This window comes from Sapajus apella, unplaced genomic scaffold (assembly GCF_009761245.1).
Source record: "Sapajus apella isolate SASKATOON/1434 unplaced genomic scaffold, GSC_monkey_1.0 scaffold69, whole genome shotgun sequence".
Classification (NCBI taxonomy): Eukaryota; Metazoa; Chordata; class Mammalia; order Primates; family Cebidae; genus Sapajus; species Sapajus apella.
The window spans coordinates 130845-154958 of NW_022437009.1; the positions used below are offsets into that span (position 1 = coordinate 130845).

Here is a 24114-nt window from a genome sequence, read left to right on the forward strand (position 1 = left end):
ATGAGTCATTTTTGTAGTTTTAATTCCCTCCTGAGTCATACAATAATATTAAAATATACTCACAGTGACTACAGTATCCTTTGCAAGAAAAGAATTGTAACTTAACCATTTAAACATAGTCACTAAGTTATGTGGCATTCACTGACTCAGAGTTGAAAACGACTCCAAAATTCTCATCCCATATTAAGAGTATACAAGGACAAAAGGAGAGGCTAAACTAAGTCTAGGATGCACAATACAAAGAAAAAACTGAGAAGACCAAAGTTGCATTCTCAATACTATGATGAGATACTAACATACAGTCAGTCAGCCAATACATATTTGCAGGCCTAGCATATACCGGGCACTGTTTGTAGGTGTTTGGGATACATCAGTAAACAAAAACAAAGATCCTAGTTTTCATTCTGGAAAGGGTAAGAGGCAGTAGAATTTGGAAAAGACAGACAATAAACAATAGACATAATGAAGTAAATTACATGGTATAAATTATATAGTAAGAAGATAAGAGTTACAGAAAAAGAAAACAAAAAGTAGACCAGGGTTAGTAATTAAGGGGATGGGGGACGGTTACAATTTAAATAGGGTGGTTATGGTAAGCCTCAATTAGAAATGCAAAGACGTGAAATGCAGTAGAAGCAACCATTTAGGAGTTGCAGAAAAATTTAACAAGCTACTTTGCCTCCTGCTGACTTTGTTTCCCCTTTTTTATCACTGAAAAAATAATTCTTTTCAAATAAGGTGCTATTTACATTGAGATAGTAACTATTACGCTAAGTAACATTTTAGTCTCTTTACAAGCATAGGGAGCAATGGAAGGAAGGGCAATGGAAGGAAGGGCACTGCATTATGAAAATGACTTTTTAAAAGAAAAGCATCTCTAGGCACCATTTCCTTTTATGGAAATAAAGCGATATTTTCTGAACTCCACCTGGGACATACGAACAAGGTGCATAAAATCTTACAAATTATATAAATAACATTTATTCACAGTGTCACTACATCATCTATTGTTTTGAATTATCTTTAATTTTCTTTCTATATATTTATTCAAAGCTGAAGTCATCTGTTTTAGATTATGGGACCCTGAAAAGTAAGAACTCGTCTATGTAACTACTTTTAAACATCTGCACAATCAATGCTATATACATGTATATATATATTGATATATAACAAGTACTATTTGATTACAATTAGAAGTATCGTGTTTTTCTCATAACATGAACATATATTTTTAACCCAAACAGCTCAAAGCATTGAACAAAAAGTTTTACACACCTACAAAGTATTTTCAGGAAGCGGACGTGCATGTGGCACAGTAAGATGCACAAAGCAAAGGCTTTGAAAATAAACTGCCTGGGTTTCAGGACCCAGCCTAACCACATATTGGCTGTACAGCTTTGGGTAAATCACTTAACAGCTTCAAACTTCAGCTACTTCATGTGGGAAAACTTGAAAAATGATACCTGTTCCCAAGATTTTTGTGTAATTGAGCTAATAAGCATGGAAGTACCTGGCATAGTTCCTGAGCCACCAAAAAAAAAAATGTTAGTTTTCTCTTCACCAAATCTCCCCATTCCCACTCCTCATGCTAATCTCCCCTCCCACACACACACCTCCCCCCATTAGTGAGTAAATAAATGTCTTGCTTTAAACTACAAGTAGAGAATAAGAGACAGCCAAGATTTCCTTACTCTATTTCACTAGCCCTGGCAGCCTCTCAGCCGTGGAATCCTTGGTTATTTCCTTTCTCAAGGAGGAGATACTATTCTAGTTTGACAGATCCTTTCCTGGACACACTCTCAGAATTCCCTAAGGTTCTTATCGTGGCTAATGGGTAACAATGCAGAGGCTATGGGAGTGAATAATCACTCTCTCTCAGCTAAAAACTTCCTTTATTGACTTCTCTAACTTCCCGTCAACATCTTGCTGCCAAATCAACCTCTTGTTCTAGGCAACTATTAAAAGTAATTTTCTTGAAACTGAAAAACACATTTAGCCTTCCACAATAAATCATACTAACATCGGTTACTAGTCAATTAGATTACTAGAATATCAGACTCATAGAACACTTGCAATATTTTCAAAATAAAGTTGTTTACATTTCTATTTCTGTCTTTAACCCTTAAAATGCAAACAAATACAGGCGTGAAGACAGATGCCTTTTAGTTATTTCTTCTACAAGATAAAGTGGATAGTAATATTATGTTAATAAACATTTATTTAGTATCAAGAATGACATCATCTTTATTAAAAGAGAAACTAAAAGTAATACAATTAAGTAGCTTGTTCTTGTGACTTAGTTAAATAATATAAAGTTTTCATTTCAGTTATGTGGCAATGCTTTGTATAGCTGTATTCCAAATACATAGCATGGTGCCTAGAACATAGCAGGCAGTCAATACATTTTTACCAAATTAAATGAATAAATTACCAGTTGATTTTACACTGAGACCCAACCTATGACCTTTAATCCCCCCAAAATAAAACACACAATCCCATTATATGTGAACCATATCCACAATACCAGAATCTAAGATTCCCACTCTGAAAGAGTAGCTAGAACAACTTCTTTTTGAGGCAATTCTGCTTACTTAGCACATTATTCCCCCCTACAGTTTTCCTTCTTTTGTTTTTGTACTAAGGATATTTGTATAAAAACAGGATCTTTGTTGCTTGGTAATTCATCTGCTCCAGCTGCTTGTATTCTGTTCCCAATCAAAATTTTTGGTTTTTAGCCTCCTCATCATTTTTATAAGGAGTTGAATGAATTGGCCAGGCTTGCTCCTTTTTCCCTCTCCATGGAACACCAGAGGCCCCAAGCTCCCTGACACTGTTCTTTTTGTTTCTATCTTTGGGTTGTGTGTGCACTCTAAGACACTTGTACCAGTGAAGAGTGTAACAAAGTATTGTGCCATGTGTAGTCTCTCATACACCATCTATCAGCTCATTAAAAAGTGCTCATTGATTATCAGAGGACCCCCTCCTCAGTTTCAGAATTCTCTAGCTTTAAGTTAGCGCAGGGTTACCCCAAAGTCAGAGAGGGTACATGGGAGCGGGTTGTGAAGGCCAGTAGCCCAGGGAAAATCATGAAAGGGCAGTTGGGTGCATTTAGGTGAACAAGAAAACAATGAATCACTCCATCAAATGTGAAAACACATAGGAAAACTGATCACCCACTGTTAATGTCAATTCAATTTAAAGCACTTTATTAACCACCCATACATATTTTCCAACGTCTAATTCTCATCCTGTTCTTTTCCATTCCAGACTTGCCTGTCTCTTTCCCAGAGCTCTGTTCCTCTTATTTCTCACTGTTTCTACAAAAGGGACAATAAACAATTTTCTAGCCACTCATCATCATAAACCTTGACATGCTAAATTACCCCCTGCTCAGTTTATGGACCACAGTGGGCCCATAAAACTCCTCCCTCACCAGCAACCCACCCCACACAAAATTCTCACTTCCCTTTTTCCCTGCTTTAGGAAGCTTCCTAAAAAAAGCAACGGAGCCACACCCACCACCTCCTGTGCTAGGAGTTTGTCCCCTAATCCTGGGACACTAGGGAGCTCCTTACCTGGAAGGCAGTTGCACTCAAAAGTGAAGTCACCAGTCTGCCGACAGGTGCCTCCATTGGCACAAGGGGAGGGTGCACAGGGCACATATGGGCTATCACAGTACTGGCCTGTGAAGCCCTGAGGGCACTGGCACTGGTAGGAACCAGGCAGGTTGAGGCAGGTGCCACCATGCTGGCAGTGTCCTGGAATGTCACACTCATTGACATCAGTCTCACACTTCTGCCCTGTGAAGCCTGTGAGGCATTTGCAGGAGAACTGGTTGGCCACAGTGGTACAGGTGCTTCCATTTGCACAGGGATGAGACAGGCAGGCATCAGTCCATTGGCACAGTTTACCTAAAGGAAGGATAACAGAACTCAGTACTAGCCACAGAAACAGAAGCTGGCCCCATCCTCAACACCTCATCTTCCAACCAATAGGTGACAGCAGGGAGCTCTTGCATGGAGAAGACTTCAACTCTGAATTTTACAGAAGGCCAAATTGGAGTGTCCTCAAGGCCATCTGACCAGAGCACTCTCCGGAAACTCTCCAACACACTCAGCCAAGACACAAGGACTCAGTGTGTAGAGCACCTGGAGGAAACTGTAGGTTAGTCATATTGAAGCAGAATCTTGCACAATGCTATCAGCAACAGGAGTCTGGATCCATCTACTCTCTCAGAGCTCTTTGTCTCTGCATATGCTGCTTCTCTGTTTGAAATATCAACTTCCTTTCTGTTTTCCTAGTGAACTCTCACTCATCTTGGCAACTCTGCTCAAAAGTTCCAACCTCTGTAAAGTCATCCTTAGTGCCCCCCACACATATACACACGTGTGCAAACATAGACACATCAACATAGACACATTATATAACAAACATAGACACATTATATCACCTGCTACACTGGCAGGGTTGGGTCTCCACAGTATGCTCTCAAATCATGTCTGTTGAATGGATAAAATTCCCGCAAAATATAGTTACTAAATAGACCTCTTTGGTGATAGAAACAAGTCAATACTACTTCTGTTTCCTCTAAATGTAACACATATATTCTGGGAAACATTTTATTAATTGTGGTCTTGCCATTAATATAACTTGATGTGTTTGAAAATGATGAAGGGCCTCTGAGTTCCTAGATATCAAATGAAATAGAAGATGTCAGGAGGACAGAGGTCTAGAAGGCACTCTGTGGACTTTCTCAAGTAGGAAAGTACCAACAGTAGCAGGAACTCTGATGGGTTGAAGACTAAATCATGATGCCAGGGGAGGCAAAGCATATTCTTTGAGGTAAAAAAAGAAAGAGAAAAACAATATCCTCACAGAACTAGTAAATTTGATATTCACATAGCTGGCTTTTTGTTTTCATTAGCCTATGTCGTTTATTATTTAAACTAAAGAGAGGAGAACTTGAATTTGTTAATGCTCAATTGATTGTCTAGGAATATATCTAAATCTCTGTCCTTATTGAAGGGTAAATGGAAGACACAAGAGGTTTTCCATAAGGGAAAAAGAGGTGACATGAGACATGAGCACAGACAAGTGTTCTCTGCCTATCAAGGAATGTCAAATCAAAGCAGAAAAGTGTAATACTAATTTAGGAGCACCATATACATCTCAGAGAGCTAAGGCATAAAATCAAAGAATTGCAATTCTTCTTCCTGTCTTTCCACTCATGTCACTAAGAGGTACCTATTTACAGAGGAGAAAAGATATAAATGCTCACATCTGGTGAGTGTGAATATCACAGTGGTGCCCACTAGCGAAACAGAAAGATCCCTGGGCCAGAAGTGGTGGCTCACACCTGTAATCCCAGCACTTTGAGAGGCCAAGGCAGGCAGATCACTTGAGGTCAGTAGTTTGAGACCAGCCTTGGCTACATGACGAAACCCCATCTCTACTGAAAATACAGAAATTAGCTGGGCTTCATAGTGCATTCCTGTAATTCCAGCAACTCTGGAGGCGGAGGCATAAGAATCACTTGAATCCGAGAAATAGAGTTTGCAGAGAGCCAAGGCTGCGCCACTGTACTGCGCGAAAGAGTAAGACTCCAACAACAACAACAACAACAACAACAAAAATAAAAAAAAACATACCCTGAATTTGGTTTCCATACATATTATGTATAGGCATTAACTTTCTCCCTCTGCTTCTTCACCTCTGAGTAGAAATGAGCTAGTAAGGTCTCACTGAGGTACAGAGCTACCATAAAAACTAAAATGATGACCTTGATCTGTGATGATTCCTAAAGTGACAGACAAAAGTAGCAAATGTATAAAAGATGATCAGAACCTTACAAAATACCAAGAAGAGATCCCTTTTAATGGCAAAAGAAGAAGCTTTGATTTGGGGACCACTTCAGAGAGATATTTTAATTATGAAGAAGGCATTACTGTCATTTCCACCAGTCAGAATTAAAATATTTTAAATGGATTTGTGCCCCTCCACTTTGCCTAATAGCAAAACAACTCAAAGTTGACAATCAGGAAGAAATTGTTCTTACAACCACCAAGTATTTTCAATGACTTACATCATCAATGCTATCATAGTCACGATGGAGATAATGGATCATCATAACTACCCTCTATTCCCACCAACACGTTTTGATGAATGGTATGGTTTGGCTGTGTCCCCAACCCAATCTCAACTTGAATTGTATCTCCTAGAACTCCCACATGTTATGGGAGAGACCCAGGGGTAGGTAACCGAATTATGGGAGCTGGTCTTTCCCATGCTATTCTGGTGATAGTGAATAAGTCTCATGAGATGTGATGGATGTATCAGGGGTTTCCACTTTTGCTTCATCCTAATTTTCTCCTGCCACCACCAAGTAAGAAGTGCGTTTTGCCTCCCACCATAGTTCTGAGGCCTCCCCAGCCAAGCGGAACTGTTAGTCCAATTAAACCTCTGTTTTATCAGCAGTGTGAAAATGGACCAATACAGTAAATTCAGCTCTACTGAAAATGGGGGTTTTGCGAGAGTGTCAGCTATCCAGAGAGAAACTTCAGAGGGAACCAATTACTAGATGGTTGGATTAATATTTGGCCCCTACAAGCAGGTCAGATGACCAATTTGCACATCAGGATCACTACGTACCTTCGCCCTGCTGAGGCACAGTTCACCATCTTTCCAGTCCTAACACGTGTGCTTGTGCTCCACCTTCCCAGTGTGGAAGGCGAGACAGGCCAGTGGAAAGCTGACCTGGCTAATGCCACTGCTGAGTGCCCAATTTGCCAGCAACAGAAACCAACACTGAGCTCTTAATATGGCACTATTCCTCAGGGTGATCAGCCAGCTACCTGGTGACAGGTTGATTATATTGGACTTCTTCCATCATGGAAAGGGAAGAGGTTTGTCCTCAATGGAATAAACACCTACTCCAGATACGTGTTTGCCTATCCTGCACACAATGCTTCTGCCAAGACTACCAGCTGCAGACTCAAAGAATGTCTTATCCACCATCATGGTATTTCACACACCATTGTCTCTGACCAAGGCACTCACTTCACAGCTAAAAAAGTGTAGCAGTGGGCTTATGCTCATGGAATTCACTGGTCTTAGCATGTTCCCAATCATCCCGAAGCAGCTGAATTGACAAAAGGATGGAATGGCCTTTTGCAGTCACAATTACAATGCCAAGTAGGTGACAATATTTTGCAGGGCTGGGGCAAAGTTCTCAAGAAGGCTGTGTATGCTCTGAATCAGCATCCAATATATACTACTGTTCCTACCATGGCCAGGATTTATAGGTCCAGGAATCAAGGGGTGGAAGTGGACATGGCACCACTCACCATTGCCCCTAGTGATGCAACAGCAAAATTTTTGCTTCCTGTTCCTGCGACAGCTCTGCTGGCCTAGAGGTCTTAGTTCCAGAGGGAGGAACGCTGCCACCAGGAGACACAACAGCGATTCCATTAAACTGGAAGTTAAGGTTGCCACCAGGACACTTTGTGTTCCTCCTACCTTTAACTCAACAAGCTAAGAAGAAGAGAGTTACAGTGTTGGCTGGGGTAACTGACCCAGGCTATCAAGATGAAATCAGTCTACTACTCCACAATGGAGTTAAGGAAGAGTATACATAGAATACAGGAGATCCATTAGGGCCTCTTAGTATTACCATGCCCTGTGATTAAAGTCAACGGGAAATTACAACAGCCCAGTCCCTCAGGAATGAAGGTTTGGGCCTCTTCACCAGGAAAACCATTACGACTGCTGAGGTGCTTGCTGAAGGCAAAGGGAATACAGAATGGGTAGTAGAAGAAGGTAGTCATCAATACCAGCTACTACCACATGACCAGCTGCAGAAAGAAGTAGTGTAATTGTCCTGAGTATTTCCCTCCTTCTTTTGTTAACAACATGTCTATGCAAGTACACACCTGTACTAAGAAAATATCTTCATTTTATTTCCTTTCTTCTTCATCGTGTGACATAAGATTTATTGACTTCACATCAGCATTTAAGTATTGTTAACTTAAAGTATTTCGGTTGGGGATTGGGGCATTTCCGGTTGCATGAAGAATAGCTGTACTATGTTAGGCATAATTATGACCTTACTATTGTCATTATTTGAAGATTACGTATGATCTCAGGAGATGTGTATGGGTTCAAATTGACAAAGGGCAGACTTGTAATGGTTAAAACTGTCAACTTGATTGAATTGAAGGATACAAAGTACTGATCTTGGGTGCGTCTGTGATGGTGTTGCCAAAAGATATTAACATTTGAGTCAGTGGGCTAGGGAAGACAGACTCATCCCTAATCTGGATGGGCACCATCGAATCAGCTGTCAGCAAATATAAAGCAGGCAGAAAAATGTGACAAAGTGAGACTGGCCTAGTCTCTCAGCCTGCATCTTTCTCCCGTGCTGGATGCTTCCTGCCTTCAAATATAACCTCAAGTTTTTCGGTTTTGGAACTCAGACTGGTTCTCCTTGTTCCTCAGCCTGCAGACAGCCTACTGTGGGACCTTGTGATCATGTGGATTAATACTTAAACTCTGCTCTCTCTCCCCCTCCCTCTCCCTCTCTCTCTCTCTCTCTCTCTCTGTATATATATATATATATACACACACACACACATACATAATTACTCCACTATATATATATATATATATATATACACACACACACACACACACACACATATATTCCATTAGTTCTGTCCCTCTAGAGAATACTGACTAATGCAATGAAAAATTAATATAACAGTGTCCTCTACACTAACTGATTCAGTATTGTTTTCTGACCACATTTTTCATCTTTTTGCTTATTGCATTCATGGAACTCTTGGTTTAGAGCTTATAGTAGGAGAAAAAATGAAGAATGTTTCCCCTTTTCTAATTTAATAAACACTTTTGAATAAAGCTCAGACCCACCTAGAAAAACCCACAATCTATTCAGGTGAGAGATGTGTAAAAAAATTACAACAAAATGTGATGCATAAAAATAATAAAACTTAGAGGCCAACTGCCTAAAGAAATCATGAAGGGGTCACTAAGACACAGTTTTAAATAGCATTGGACAATCACCAATTATAGAAAAGGGCATTCCAGGCAAAAGGATGTGTAACTGTACAGAGGCGATGACAAGTATGACATTTTCAGGAAATGTGGAGAATTTGGTGTGACCAGGCCTAGATGCTTGTGGGGAGGTCAGGCTATAAAATGATGTAAAGCTTAGGTTGTAAAGAGCTATAGACGCCATGTACAAGAGTTTTCAGTTTATTCTATGGATAATGAAAAATATTAGACATTGTAAGCAGGTGAGATTGTTGGAATATTTGCATTTATAATTAAAGATGTAGCAACATCATGGGGGACTGAGATGAGGAGAGAATAAAGGCAAGGAAACCTATTCAGAAACTACTTCAGAAGTCCAGATGAGAGATAACATGGCCCTCAACTACAGGGCAGCAGAGGATACAGGAGGAATAGACAGGTGAGAAGCAATTCAGAGGTTAGGTTGGGTGACTGAGTTGAAGTGAGGTAAGAACAAGCGACAGGGAGTTTCCAGCTTGGATATCTGGGGTGTAGAGTGTTGCTACATACTTCTATCAACATGGTGAGCTGAAGGCACCTGTAGAATATCTCCAAGGAGAACATGAATGTCAGGGCTGGGTGGAGCTAAGGGAGTGATAGTGAGATTCATCAGCAACTGATGAAGATAGCGGCAGTGGAAGCAATTAGAGACGTGAAATTCCCTCGGGAGAGCTATGATGGGGCTCAAAAGAGGGTGCAAAACAGTGCTCCAGGCAGCACAAACATTTAATGGATAAGAACAAGGCAATGAAGAACCAAAAGGAACAGCGTTCAGAAAACCAGAAAATCCAGTGCCCTAAATGTGTAAGGAGGGAGATTTCTAAAAGTAAGTAGTCAATAACATCGGCAACTTTTCCTCTGATGACAGTGTACTTCTTTCTCTTAGTGAAGTAACTCTGATTCCCCATCTAAACATACATACTTTTTTTTGAGACAGGATCTCACTCTGTCACCCAGGCTGGAGTGCAGTGGTGCGATCATAGCTCACTGCAGCCTCAAACTCCCGGGCTCAAGCAATTCTCCCACTTCAGCCTCCCAAGTAATTAGGACTACAGGAGCACACCACCATATGTGGCTAATTTTGTTTTATTCGTATTCTTATCTTTTGAAGAGATGGGGTCTTGCCATGTTTCCCAGGCTGGTCTCAAACTCCTGGCTTAAAGTGGTCCTCCTGCCTTGGCCTGCCAAAATGCTGGGATTGCAGGTGTGTGCCACTGTACCTGGCCCTGACATATATACTTTAAGCAGTCAAAGTATTTATTTGGTCCTTTTTCTTTCTCTTTCTCTGCCCGTTAAAACTCTCAAAGGAAGTTAGGGATAGTTGTATGGAACATCCCAGTTCCTTATCATTAATTTAAATGTGCACCAGAGCTGGGGCAGTCTTAATGACCAGACACTATGATCTAAAAGATGCTAAGTAAAGGTATCTGCTGAGGATAGGAAAGCACAGGCTTTAATTCTATTAGTTACCTGTAAACCCAACTTGGCAGGTGCACTCATAGGTACCCCGGCTGAGCATATGGCATGTGCCACCATTCAGACAGGGGCGAGACACAAAGCAGGGGTGAGATGTCGAGTACTGGCAGTCCTCTCCTGTGAACCCGGAGGCGCATCGGCATGTCGCTTTCCCCAGCATGGCCTGGGCCACACAAGTCCCACCATTCTGGCAGCGGTTCTTCTCACAGGGGTCTCGATGTTGACAGTATTCTCCCAAGAAGCCCTCTGGACATCTGTATGGAAAAGAGAAGAGTCCATGAAAACATCTAACTTCTTGTGGGTCCAAAAGCTCACAGTAGGAAATGCAGTCCATTCAAGAAAGCACGAGCTTGTGAATCAAGAGACCTACAGGTTCCACCTCTAAAACTGCCCCCCTTTAGAAGAAGGAGTGCTCGGAGAACTTAACCACATACTCCCATGTCCTTTTGAGTCTTGGAGACAGAGTACCAGGTGTATGGTCCAGCAGGGTCTGCTATGGCCAATGTGACCCCTATTCAAAGGCAAAATGCACTACAGCTTTTTTTCACGTGTGTACAGGCTGGGATTATGTAATAGCACCTTTTTTAGAGTATTGTTCCTACTTGTCTCCTGAAATTATCTTTCTCATTTTGACTAAGCCATTTGATAGGATTAAGATGTCTACAAGATAATGCATAAACCTGGCCCTCTTATCCCCTCCAATTTAAAATATGTAAGATACCATGTGAATTTCCTCAATTAAGCATTGAGAAATAGTAAGTTCTTTGTCTCGTTTCCAGTGAAACATCAATTGGCCTATACCTAGATTTCTGGGTTATCTTCAGGTGGTTGACGTTGCAACAGAAAAAGGGAAAGGAGGTACAGAAATGGGGAAGGGTTCAAAGGGATATTTAAAAATCTGTTAATATTTAAGTAGTAGGCACTTTTTAACCAAATAAAAAGGCACAAAACACAATTAAAATAACATAAAATATCTAAGATACCATATAAACACCAAAGTAAAGGAAGAAAACAACTGAAGAATAATAATCTGTGATATTCTCCACATCGGGGCACTGAGAAACCTTTTTATATGCCACCCCTTGATTCATGAGATGCACAACCATTTCAAACTGTGTATAATATTTATGAAAATTTTCTCTGAACAGTATCAAAAAGGCATGATAAGTCTCCATTTTCATAACCAAGTTTTTAAAATGGAATCTCTGAGAAGCATTTAAATTAAGAAACACAAAGACTTTGATTCTAACTATAAATGCTGTTATTTGGCTGGTGCCCCAAATATGTGATTCATATTCCTTGTTTTAGCTTTCAGGGACTAAAAAACTGCATCTAGTAGGCTGTTCCATCATTACCTCAAAGATTACACATTTAAACCAAACTTGAAATCTCCCTCTCAAAAACCAGCTCTTCCTGTGCCCAAGCCCTAGTGTCCTGATTTTCCTAATCACTCTGACCTGAAACTCTGAGGTCATGAGTGCTTTTGTCTTTGACAGTCATATCCAAGACCTTTCATTAACCACTGATGGCAAGGTGAGCTCTGCAGGGGTCACAGTTACTGAGAAGAGAAGGCAGGCCAGATATTAAGAAACTAAGATAGAACATACGCAGAATTGCATAGTAGCTAAAATGGCTAGAGGAGAAAACAGGGCTGGTGAATAGCTACAGTGGTAGTGAGGTAACTGGCGACAGGCTCTTCACCCCTCACAGAGCTGTGTAAGAGAAGCATGGCAGAGCCAGGAGCAGCTAGGGCTCTGGGCATCTTCATGAGTAGGTGAAACTGGAGACCAATAGGCAGTGAAGAAAGTTCACAGCACTGAAACCAAACATGGCATGTAGGTAACCATGAGGAGTCTTACCTAAGAAGGTCAGAGGGTCTTGTTTGGAGTCCTAGTGTTGTGACCTTGGACAAGTTACTTATCCTCACTGACTAACCATTCTCTCACACTGTAAATAGTTAATAAGGCCACCTACATCAGAAGATTATTGTGAGAACTGAACAAAATCAAGTATATAAAAAACCTTATAAATATTAAAAAGTTTTGCAAGTGGGCCAAGCATGGTCATGCCTATAATCCCAGCACTTTGGGAGGCAGAAGTGGGGAGATTATCTGAGGTCAGGAATTTAAGACCAGCCTGGCCAACACGGTGAAACCTCGGCTCTACTAAAAATACAAAAATTAGCCTGGCCTGGTGGCGCACACTTGTAATCCCAGCTACTCAGGAGGCTGAGGCATGAGAACTGCTTGAACCCAGGAGGCGGAGGTTACAGTGAGCCGAGACTGCACCACTGCACTCCAGCCCAAGTGACAGCAAGATTCCATCTCAATTAAAAAAAAAAAAAAGTTTTGCTTTTTTTCTCTCTTCTTTGTGCTTACTGAGGAAAATGCAATGCCCTATCCAAATCACAGCTTGATTTGAGAATAGTTTCTTGTGTTTGTTATTTTAAGTGGAGGAGCAAAAAGTGCCAATGTAGCATAGCTAAAGTTTAACTCTGAGATATTATTAAAAGCACTGCGGCTTATTCAAGAAATGTGTTATGAATGATGTTAAAAACTGCAACACAGTTCTCATTTCCAGTGCAGTCCTCTGGGCATTATTAGACGACTCTTGATTCTCCCATATGGGAATTATGCACCTTTTAAATCATGGCAAATTTTTTTTTCCCATTTATTTATTTTATTGCATTTCACATTTTGGGGTACATGTGAAGAACATGCAAAATTGTTGCATAGGAACACACGTGGCAGTGTGATTTGCTGCCTTCCTCCCCATCACCTACATCTGGCATTTCTCCCCTTGCTATCTCTCCCCAGCTTCCCACCCCGCACCGTCCCTCCCCTATTTCCCCCCAACTGACCCCAGTGTGTAGTGCTCCCCTCCCTGTGTCCATGTGTTCTCACTGTTCAACACCCGCCTATGAGTGAGAACATGCGGTGTTTGATCTTCTGCTCTTCTGTCATAATCATGGCAAATTTTTAAACCTGGGTAGGCTTTGCCCAGCTTCGCTCCTGAACTATTACACCACTCCCAACACTATCATGTGGCACATGCTAAGAGGATGCAAACTCATTTAAATGATAGCATCATAAACATGATGGAAATACAAGTTCCCAGGAAAACAAAAATGAAGCAAAATGGAAGTTTCTAAAGCTAAACAGATATATTTCTAAATTATTTGTTTCTATAGCTTAATTCACATTGCTGCTCCCTATTAAGTATATGGAAAAATAAGTTTTAACTAAGATATATCTAAGAAATCAGCAAAAGCAGAGATTGGCAAAGTACAGTTTGCAAGTCTAATTTGGACCACTGCCTGTTTTTGTTTGGCCTGTGAACTAAGAATAGTTTTTACGTTTTTAAATGATTAAGAAAAAAACAAAAGAAGGATATTTTCTGACATTTCAAAATTATATAAAATTCAAATTTCAGTGTCCATAGTATTACTGAAACATAGCCATGCTCATTCATTGATAGATGGTCTATAGCTGATTTTGCACTATAACAACAGGGCAAGTTGCTGTAATGAGACCACAAAGCCTGCAAAAGTAATTACTCTCCGGCACTTTACAGAAAAAGTTTGCCAACCTCTGAGTAAAGAATATATGAAGCTTAATTCTATAAATACCATCCAGTATGCTTATTATAATAATCGGTTTCTGATAGGAAATCAAACCTATTAGTTTCCACAAAGAATATTAAAATCATTCATTCATGCAACAATTAGTATACTTACTAATATGTAATATTAGTAATAATACATAATAATACTATTATGCACCAGGCATTTTTCTAGTACTAGAAAAAGTCTTGCACTTACGGAGTTGAAATTCTAATAGGGGAAGAAGAAAACAAAATTACTAAGTAAAAGATGCCATGTTAGACAGAGTTAAGTGCTATGAAAAAAAAATAAAACAGGAAGGAACGGAGTTGGGGATGGGAATGTGGGGTGAGTAAAGAGAAGTGTCTCAGTTTAAAACAGGAAAATCAGAGAAGGCCTTCACTGAGAAGGTAATACTTGAGTTGAGACCTGAATAAGGTGAGAGTAATCATTCAGGCATCTTAGAGAAACACATTCAAGAGAAAGTGAGCAGCAGATGCAAAGGCATCTGCTGAGAGAGCAGCCCTGGCATATCTGAGGAACAGCAAGGAGACCTGGAACAACAGAAAATAGATGAGAGCTGTAACTGTGTGGATCAGTTGGGGCATTTAAGCCACTGTGAAGAAGGACTTAGAGTTTTCCTCTAAATGGGATAATACTTAGATACGAGGAACAACACACTTACTCTCCTAAAGCCCATGTACAGAACCACATATTGGCTTTATTTGAAACTAGACCTACGGTTAGTATTAATATAATAAAGATTTGATTTCTATTTAAAATGTTCTAGAGGGCTGGACACCAGCTTAGTTCTTTACTTTTACCTTAAAACATATACAAGTCTCTTTAACCTACATTTTCATGAAGTCCCATTTCCCTTTCTAAATTCTTCCTTCACAACTAACCTATGACTGTAGCCTAATTTCAGATATTTCTCTTTCTTTTCTATCTGCTTCTTACTTATCCCTCTGCAACAAAACTTCAATTCTAATTACTGCTTAGAAACTGTTTTCTAAGAACAATTACTTCCCTGTGTCAAGTTCAGTGGTCTCATCTGAGGCTTCATAAGGAAATTCTCTCTCCTATTGGGAGAATTGCCACTCCACACACCATTTTAATCATTTTACCTTGGCTTCTATGACTCCGTCTGTCCATCTCAAAGCCCAGTGAAGTCTTAGTCTGGATAGCTGATTTCTCTTCTCCTTCTTCCCCATCTATTATAGCCACCTTAATGTTTAAGTCTGGGCTGCACTGCTCTTTCCCTCATATGCATTCATTACTGTTGTTGTTCACTTGGTTTAAAATAACTACCTTCATGTAACTGACTCCAAAATACACTGCTCGAGTCCCATATGTTCAGTTTTCTAAAAGTCGTCTCTCTACCCTAATAAGTCCTGCCACTATTTGAAACTAAACATTTAAAAAAGGAGACAATTTTCCCAAGAAACTTTAATTCTTCCACTTTTCTAAGGCTTCTACACACAATTTAACTTAATCTCTTTAAGTTATATATAATTTATTACCACATTCTGACAAGACTTGTTAACTGAATTCCTATAATACTTATCATTCATGTTCACAGTTTCCTTTTTGATACAAATTGTGATCATCTTAAAAGCCTGAGGCCAGATATTGTTGCTGGCCTTTCCCCCAATTCCAGCCATCCTTGGAATAACAGAACCTTGAAATTCAAGAAATTTAATTTCTATCCAATTAAGTAATCATTTTTAAAATATTTCTAAAAGATGATCACCAGCCTCTGCTTGAATACAAGCATGTACCATGGTGCCTGATTAGTCTTGAGAATTTAATAAATGCTTGGAGTTATTATTGCTCCTGCTCTTAAGAGTATAGACTCTGGAATCAAACCACCTGGATTTCAATCCCAACTCCACCATTTACTCAATGTATAATCTTGGGCAAGGTACTAAACTTCCCTTTTGTAAAAGAGATGTAATAACAGCATCTACTTGACAGGATTTTTAAATAAGGACATAGTAAACACTATGTATTTGTTAAGTGAAATTACTGACTCACTACTTCAACAAAAGAACAATCTTCAATGTGGGTGGATCCCACTGTCAGAAAGCTCTTTCTTTCTTTCTTAATTCTTCAAATTCTGCCTCCCTTCCTAGGTATATACCCAAGATAACTGAAAACATATGCCCACATAATAAAAATGTTCATAGCAACATTATTCATAATAGCCAAAAAGTAGAAACAACCCAAATGTCTATAAGCTGATTAATAGATAAATAAAATGTAGTATATCCATAAATGAAATATGTGGCCATAAAAAGTAATAACATTCTGACACATGCTACAACATAGATAAACCCTGAAAACATGCTAAGTGAAAGAAGCCATACAAAACACCAAATATTATATAATTCCATTTATATGAAGTGTCCAGAATATGCAAATCCATAGAGATATAAAATAGATTAGTGTTACCAGGAGCTGGAAAGAAAGGGATAGACAGTAACTACTAAACAGTAGAGAGTTTCTTTCAGGGTGATAAAAATGTTTTGAAATTAGATCATGGTGATGGTCTCACAACTCTGGAAATACTAAAAACTACTAAATTATACACTTTAAAAGGGTAAATTTTATAATATGTAAGTTATGTCTTAACTTGTTATGTCTTAACTTTCAAAAGAACATATTGTGTCTCTCTACAATTTCCAGGTTATCACTACTCTCTAGAACAAAAAAAGAACAAGCCTTCTGCTTCTCTTACACATAGCCCTTCAAGAATCTGACGATAGTTATGTAGGCTCTTTGTTTTCTTTCTTCCAGGAGAGTCAATGGTTTGGCTTATTCCTTAATATAATGTTATTTCCAGGCTTCCTCACTGTTTTAGTGGTGTTTCTATGCTTAATAGTAGTAACAATAATCGGAATGACCAAAATTTTCTGTGTTCCTTCCCAGGTATATACCCAAAGTAACTGAAAACATATTTTCTAAGTACTTATAATGCATTATATATTTGCTAAGCATTTTATAGCTATTATCTCTTGTATTACTTGCTACAGTCTCACATATATTATAATCTCCATCTTATATATGAGTAACATGAAGCTTAGAAAGATTAAGATTTCACAGCTGGTAGATGAGAAAGGCAGGATTCCAACCCAAGTAGACTCTAGAGTCCATGTGCTTCAACACTAGGCTATCCTGCCTCCTCCTCGTCACTGGATGATTCCAGTTCATCAAAACCCTCTTTAAAAAGTGAGGCTCAAAATGGAAAAAAGCTTCACACATGTGTTCTCACCAGTGCAGCACAGAGCTGAACCATGACCTCCTGTTCTGGACACTACGCTTTTAATATTTCAGCCTAAAGCCATATATACTTGTTTAGAACCCACAAAATACTACTATGGGCTATGGAATACACACTCAGCTAAAACTTTCAGAGCCTTATTTCACATGAACTACTATTATACCCTATTTTTCTCACCTTATACTTGTAGCACATGTTCTTTTGAACCCAATCATTGGAACTGTCATTCATTCCTCTTAATTTCGTCATATTGAGTCTTTACTCCAAGTTTCCTTGATTGAGACAACTTTCACATTATACTCATATAATCACAGAATTTCAGCAAATAACCTATACTTCAGAAACCAAATGGTCTGAACCCCTATAGCACTGATAAGGACACCAAAGCTAACTGATGTACCCAAAGTTGGTTATCTGTGTATCTAGCAATTACCCCCAGTTTTACAAATATAGCCCTATCTTTATCTAGAACTTGCAATGAAATAGCACTTAACTGAAAGTGTATGACTAAGTCTTGCCCCAAGACTAGCACCTATTCAATTAACCCTAACTCCCTAAATAGACCAGCATACTATCCATATTTCTCCTGCTCTCTAAGGACAGTCTGGAAATTCTTTGCTGAACCTAAGCATAAGACTAAAAGAATAATCCTTTTTAAGCATAATTTTGATGTCATTCTTCTGCTCAGAAACTAGCAACTGTATTAATATCAAGGCTTTCAAATCCAAGTTCTTTACGATCTCTGGTCTGCTTGTGTGTCCCATTCCAACTACCTAACCATCTTACTCTTTAGTAATCTATAACTTGAACACCCCATATTATTGTTTCCACAATTTTGTCTGCTATCCCCTATATTGAAATCTTCTTTTTAATCTTCAGTGAGAAACATCATGCTTCCCTTCTGGTATATCTCCAACTTACGTTCGTTCCTTCCTTCCATCCTTCTGCTGTAAAGCTGTCCTACAGTAAGCCTTCTCCAAGCCATCCCACCTATCTCTGATCCCTCCAACAGCAGATGCAGTGCCAGGTCATGCACTACATTGTCTCTTCCAGGACAATTCTTCTTTATTTAAGCCATTGTTATGTCTTTGCTGTACCTTTCTCAAATTCCCATCTAGATAGATTTTGTGGGGAATAACTTGTCTTAAACCCTTGGCATAGGTTGCCTGAATACCTGAGTATCTAAACTCCACTAAGCACTGGTTCCAAAGCAGGCCAAATTTCATGTGATGAATAAAGTCAGTCTCTCAAATATTCTACAAAATCCAACTCTCCTCTGTGATCTGTCTGCTAGAATGACAGGCCAAATCAACCTAATAGTCATCTTGAGGTACAGAATTATCCTTCATACCCCAGGAAGCTAAGCAGCATTATGGACATGGAAGGAAAGGGGAGTAATAGGCAAGACAGTCAGAAATAACAGATCCTTTTTTCCTAAGGCAGGAGATCTTTCAACTTGCAAATCCTTGTTCACCTATAGTATAAGGACAACATATACCCTGTTAGTCCTGGTGTAAAGTAAGAGTCTCTACTTGAAAACAAGGGTTTATATAGCTCTCTTCTTGAGATGGATAAAGTTGAATTTGGTTAGAGGCTAAAAACATGGCTAAACACTCAACATTCTTCACGAATGCATAATTCTATTAAGCTACCCTGTACACAATATGGAAACTAGTCTACCACTTGAACTAAAGGTATATATTCTAAAAATCAACCACAAAAATCTAACAGATGTCTTTCATCCCCAAAACTATATGAATGTTTCCCTCCTGTAGGGAATTTATCAATTATTTTCATAATTGTCTCTTCAAAGTCTCTCAGTGACTTCCTTCTATTCACTCTCTCTTCTTTAGCCTTGGAACTCTGCAAGAACATACTTCACAGATAAGTTGTGAATATAGAGAAAGATTTGGCGAGCATTTTTCCATTTTAAACACCATAACCTAATCTGAATACTTATCAGGCTCATACAGATATATTTATGACTTTTTCTTTAAAAGTCTCGGCTGGGCATGGTGGCTCACATTGAGAGGCTGAGGTGAGCAGATTGCTAGAACAGAAGTTTGAGACCAGCCTGGGCAATACAGGCAACATGGTGAGACCCCCATCTCAAAAAAAAAAAAAAAAAGACGGGGTCACGTCTGACATTAAGAGGTTCACATTTTCATTATTACTGTTCAAACATACACATGGGGTTGGGTGCAGAAAAGTAAACGAAGGAAGAAAAGAGAAAAAAAAAAAAAACAAGGGATTCCTCCTAATGGAACCAGAAAACATTCCATTTGAAAGGATACCCCTACAGTTCCCTCTCACTTAAGCAGGTGAAAACCAGACCCCAACTCTCACATCTCACTAGCAGCCTGGATTAGTTTACATGTAGCCACTTTACAGATTTCAACGAAACTAGGGTCTGAATAGCAATTCCAATCTATCTGGCAATGGCTGCAGTTCAGGATCAGTCTCCCTAGTAATACAGGACAGAAAAAATTTGTTCTTTCACGTTTCCTAAGTGAATAGCCACTCGTCTAGAGAAAAGCTTAAAACAGTGTAGCAGCTTGTGTCAGCTCCAAGATGACTGAATTTGAGCAGGAAATAAGCCCCTTTTCCAAATAAAAGCCAGTGTTCTCTCCCCTTGTTTTCTCCACCGAATGTTCTGTATCAGCAGGGTGAGTCCAAATTGCATCCAGGGCTTTGCTGCAGCTCTGTCTTTAGCTTGTTTTTTTTTTTTTTTTTTTTAACAAGGATTTGGCCATTAAAAACAACAACAACAACAAAGCAAAATCCCACCACATACAAGAAGAAAAAGAGAGGCGTGCTTTGCAAAACAGCTATTTCAAAATCATGATTTTTAAAAAACTATACAGAATGTGGAACGAAGGGGAAAAAAATGTCTCATGTGGGTTGCGTCGGCACTGCAGCTGCTCCTCATTAAAGCTCCTCTTTACTCCCTCTGGGCGAGTTTCCAGCAGAAAATTCTTTAAACAGAACTCTGCTTTCAACCCACTTTCTTCTTACACTGGGCCTCCTGGCCCCCCAATCTGCAGTGGCAGCCTGCCCTAGCTGAGCTCTAGAGGGGGGAGCTGTCGTTAAGGTAAATGAGGTAAGGGCAGGGGAAAAAACTAACAAAACCCAGAAACCGAATTAAGCATCGGTCAGTAACAAAGGTCTGCAGTTTGAAAGGCTCCAAATCAGTCTGTTCTTTCCTGTGACCATAATGCCAGCTTAGTTTCCTGCCCCCCTTCTCTGTCCTCCCTGTTAAAGTAGATAAAAATAATTGCTAACAGCCAAGGCTAGCTGTAACCAGTGAAAGTTCCTATGTAACAGTCAATTCCCAAGGCTCTGACTACAAACTTGTAGGTACACCAGAGCTATAGAATCAAGTCTAAACTTCTAGGCTGGTATTCAGGAGGCCCAACCCACCTACTGGTCTAGCCTCACTGGTCTCCCTCCTTTCAGGCTGATGTCTGATGGGCTCATCAACTTTTTAATTCTGTCACTCTGTGTAAAGGTAACTAACTAGGTTATGCTAATTACTGACTTTGCTTTAAAAACATGCATGAAGACTTCTCGTTAACTTCCTGGTAAAGAGGGGAGAAAAGGGAAGAAGCTCTGTCATACTGACTAGTTCTTGCCATTCCCACTCTACTCTCACCCTCCTTCCCTCAAAAAAAAGACAGGAAAAAAAAAGAATATACTATAGCTTACTCAGCAAGAAAGAAAAACAAAACAAACTTGTAAAAAAAAAAAAGTGTGTATAGATTAGTGTTCAGAACTGGGCTGTTTGTGGTAAAACACACTTTTCTAGTGTAGTATTTTTTTTTTCTTTTTCTAGTGTAGTAAGGCCCTAGACAAGGGAAACAACACATTGAAATTGTTTCATCTCAAGCATCTCCTAGAAAAGAGCCTTACTAGTTGTATATGAAGGAAACAAAGATAAGTATACAATCTCTCACTCTCACTCTCTCTCTCTCTCTCTCTCTCTCTCACACACACACACACACACATACACACACACACTTTTATCACAACTAATACAAAAAGACTACCAAATACTGCAGAGCAGCTCATTTTTCTACTATGTAAATTCAGCTTCCTGGACAGACCATTTCTGCTTTTCTTGTAGAAGTATTTCAGAAAATGTTAATCTTGGTTCCCACATTAGGTTGCATGCTTCCAAATTAAAAGTTTCCCACAGGAAAAGAACTTCACGGGGAATTGTGAGGCTGGGAATTACCTCTGAAACTGCACCTCACTTAGTTTACATGTGTTCATGTTTTTCACCTCCTCATCTGAATAAAGCAAAGTGTACGCTGATTTTAATAAACCCAATCAAAATGAAGCTGAAGTGGTACGAACTTTAAAGCTGCTGATTCACAGCATCATTCATCTTCACTGGAGACTATGAAATCAGTAACCACTGCAATGAGAAACCATGCTTTATTTATACAAGAACTCTGCAAACATCCTTATCTTCCAGTTTACAGTCTAGGCTCATTTATCAGAACTCAAAGGCTGAGCGGAGCACCTCGTTTCTTCAATCATCACTTGAACGACTGGGGAGGGGCACACAGTGTTAACAGACTTGTGTTGTTGCTATGAAGAAGGCAGTCTTTCCTATGTTCCAGAACACAATCAGGATCTTACTGTACTTCCCTGCACTGGACCCTGAGAAAATATCTACTTGTGATTAAAACATGGCAAATATATTCTAGACATATGAGTTTACAAAAAGCCCCTTCAATGTAATGGACAAAACTGAATGAGTTAGCTCAGTTGTTCCTAAGCTATGGGCTGTGGAGTTATTGCAAGGGATCTGCAATCCTTATAAATCACTTTCTAAACCACTAAATTGTGTCTTGTCCATATTTAAATATATGTATATGCTGTTATGACTAGTAAAATATAAAGATACATTAAAATGATTCTTGAATTCTTAGATTTTGATAGTATACACTGTATTCACACGACACACTGAGAAATTGTTTCATCTCAAGCTTTCTCCTTTATGCACTCTTGCTAAATGTGTTTCATTACATGCTACAGAATACACTTCTCACCTCCAGACCTCACATGCTTTTCAGTCAGCCCAAAATGCTTTTCACAACCTTCTCATGGCCAAGCCCTAAAATTTCATTGTCTCAGCTTAAATGTTATTTCCTTTGAAAAACAGCCTTGATATCCCCTCTGTTCTTATATTCCTGACATATTGTGCTTCAAATTAGCCTTGATTATGATTATTTGTCAACAGACTAAAAATTATTAATTCTCATACTCCCAGTGCCTAATACAATGACTGGCATATAGAAGGCATTCAACTATTCAGTGCAGAAGCAATAGGGCAAAATGGAAGGCTTTGTGGAATCTTTACCCCTTAAAAAGACCCTATAAATACACTTGAAGTTTGGGAACAACTGGATTGAGCTATTTACCTAAAGGATTTTCAAAACTACTTAAGATTCTTGATATATGGACTACTACTTAACCCTCACTCACCTCTAAATCAGTCAAATTGGGCAACTCCATGCAAAATAGTTTATTTTTTAATCACCTTCCCTCCCACCCCGCAAATATGAAGTTAACCAATACACACAGAGGCCTGAGGCACGTGTGCATGTGCAGGCACACATACCACACACACACAGTCCTCATTCCCTCTTGCACTTTCATCAGTCTCTCATTAGTCGTTGATAAAAGACTGACTACATAAATGACCAGGGACCTGGAGCCCTGAGTAAAAAAAGAAAGAAAAAAATCCTACAAAGTGGCCTCAACAGCATGAACTGCCAGATTCTGTAGTGACTGGCATTGAAAATTAAAGAAGATCTCTAGAAAGAAAAGCAAGTATTGGAGCCTGCTTTCCATTCCCCAATGTTGGTGGATGACCACCTTCAAAGTTCTGAAGTCCAAAAAAATATCTAAAAGCAGAATAGTTTAAAAAGCTTACTGTTTGGTCTGAAAGGATTTTCCTAGCTCAAAAACAATTGTACCTATTTGGATACCGAAAATGAAAAGCAATAGTGGGGAATCTTTAGATTGCCTAATGAGATCTGGAGAAACAGCTTTAGTCCCAGTCTACATTCTAATGAGTTATGTAATAATGGCTAATTCACTTAGCAGTATTAAGCCTCAGGCTCCTCACTTATAAAACAAAATGAGTGGCAAAGGTGCTTTCCTAAGTCCCTTTGACCTCCTAAGTGTGATGACTCTATAATCTAGGCCTTTGAAGTCCCTTGGCAATACCACCCAAGGACGTAATGATGCTTGCTGATGTTAATGTTCGGGTATTTGTAGTTGCATATGTTTTGACCACTGTCCCACTCCAAGCAGGAGATCCTAGGGCAAGAACTGTGCTGTGCCTCTTTTTTTATATCCCTCACAGTGCCCAACACCCTCAAGGTGCACAGATGGTTCCATACACGCTTATGTAAATGAATTGTTCCACAACTCACACTTTAAAAGCTAGCCCCTCACAGATACATAAGAAAGCAAAGAACAGGCAAAGAGAATGAACAATATATTTTAAAAAAGGTAAGGACAATGGAAAAAAAAAATCTTTATTTAAAAGGGATAGAAAGGCCTAACCATCTTCTCCCAAACAACTCCTGTATTCTTGAGTATAGAGATAAGTATTTCAGTCTCCCTATGGAATCTGACCTGCTGATTAGTT

The 24114-nt window shown here is 39.3% G+C and overlaps 1 protein-coding gene across 4 annotated transcripts in view; it reads right to left on the reverse strand.

Annotated features, from left to right (window-relative positions):
• The window catches only part of NOTCH2 (notch receptor 2), a 195371-nt gene that overhangs the window by 88946 nt on the left and 82311 nt on the right, over positions 1 to 24114 (reverse strand). For all 4 annotated transcript variants that reach the window (XM_032249562.1, XM_032249563.1, XM_032249560.1 and 1 more), the window contains 2 exons: positions 10558 to 10817; positions 3576 to 3911 (listed from right to left, as the gene is read on the reverse strand). In XM_032249562.1, coding sequence (XP_032105453.1) covers positions 3576 to 3911; positions 10558 to 10723 — 502 coding nt within the window. In that variant the 5' untranslated portion in view covers positions 10724 to 10817. The remainder of the gene's footprint in view (positions 1 to 3575; positions 3912 to 10557; positions 10818 to 24114) is intronic.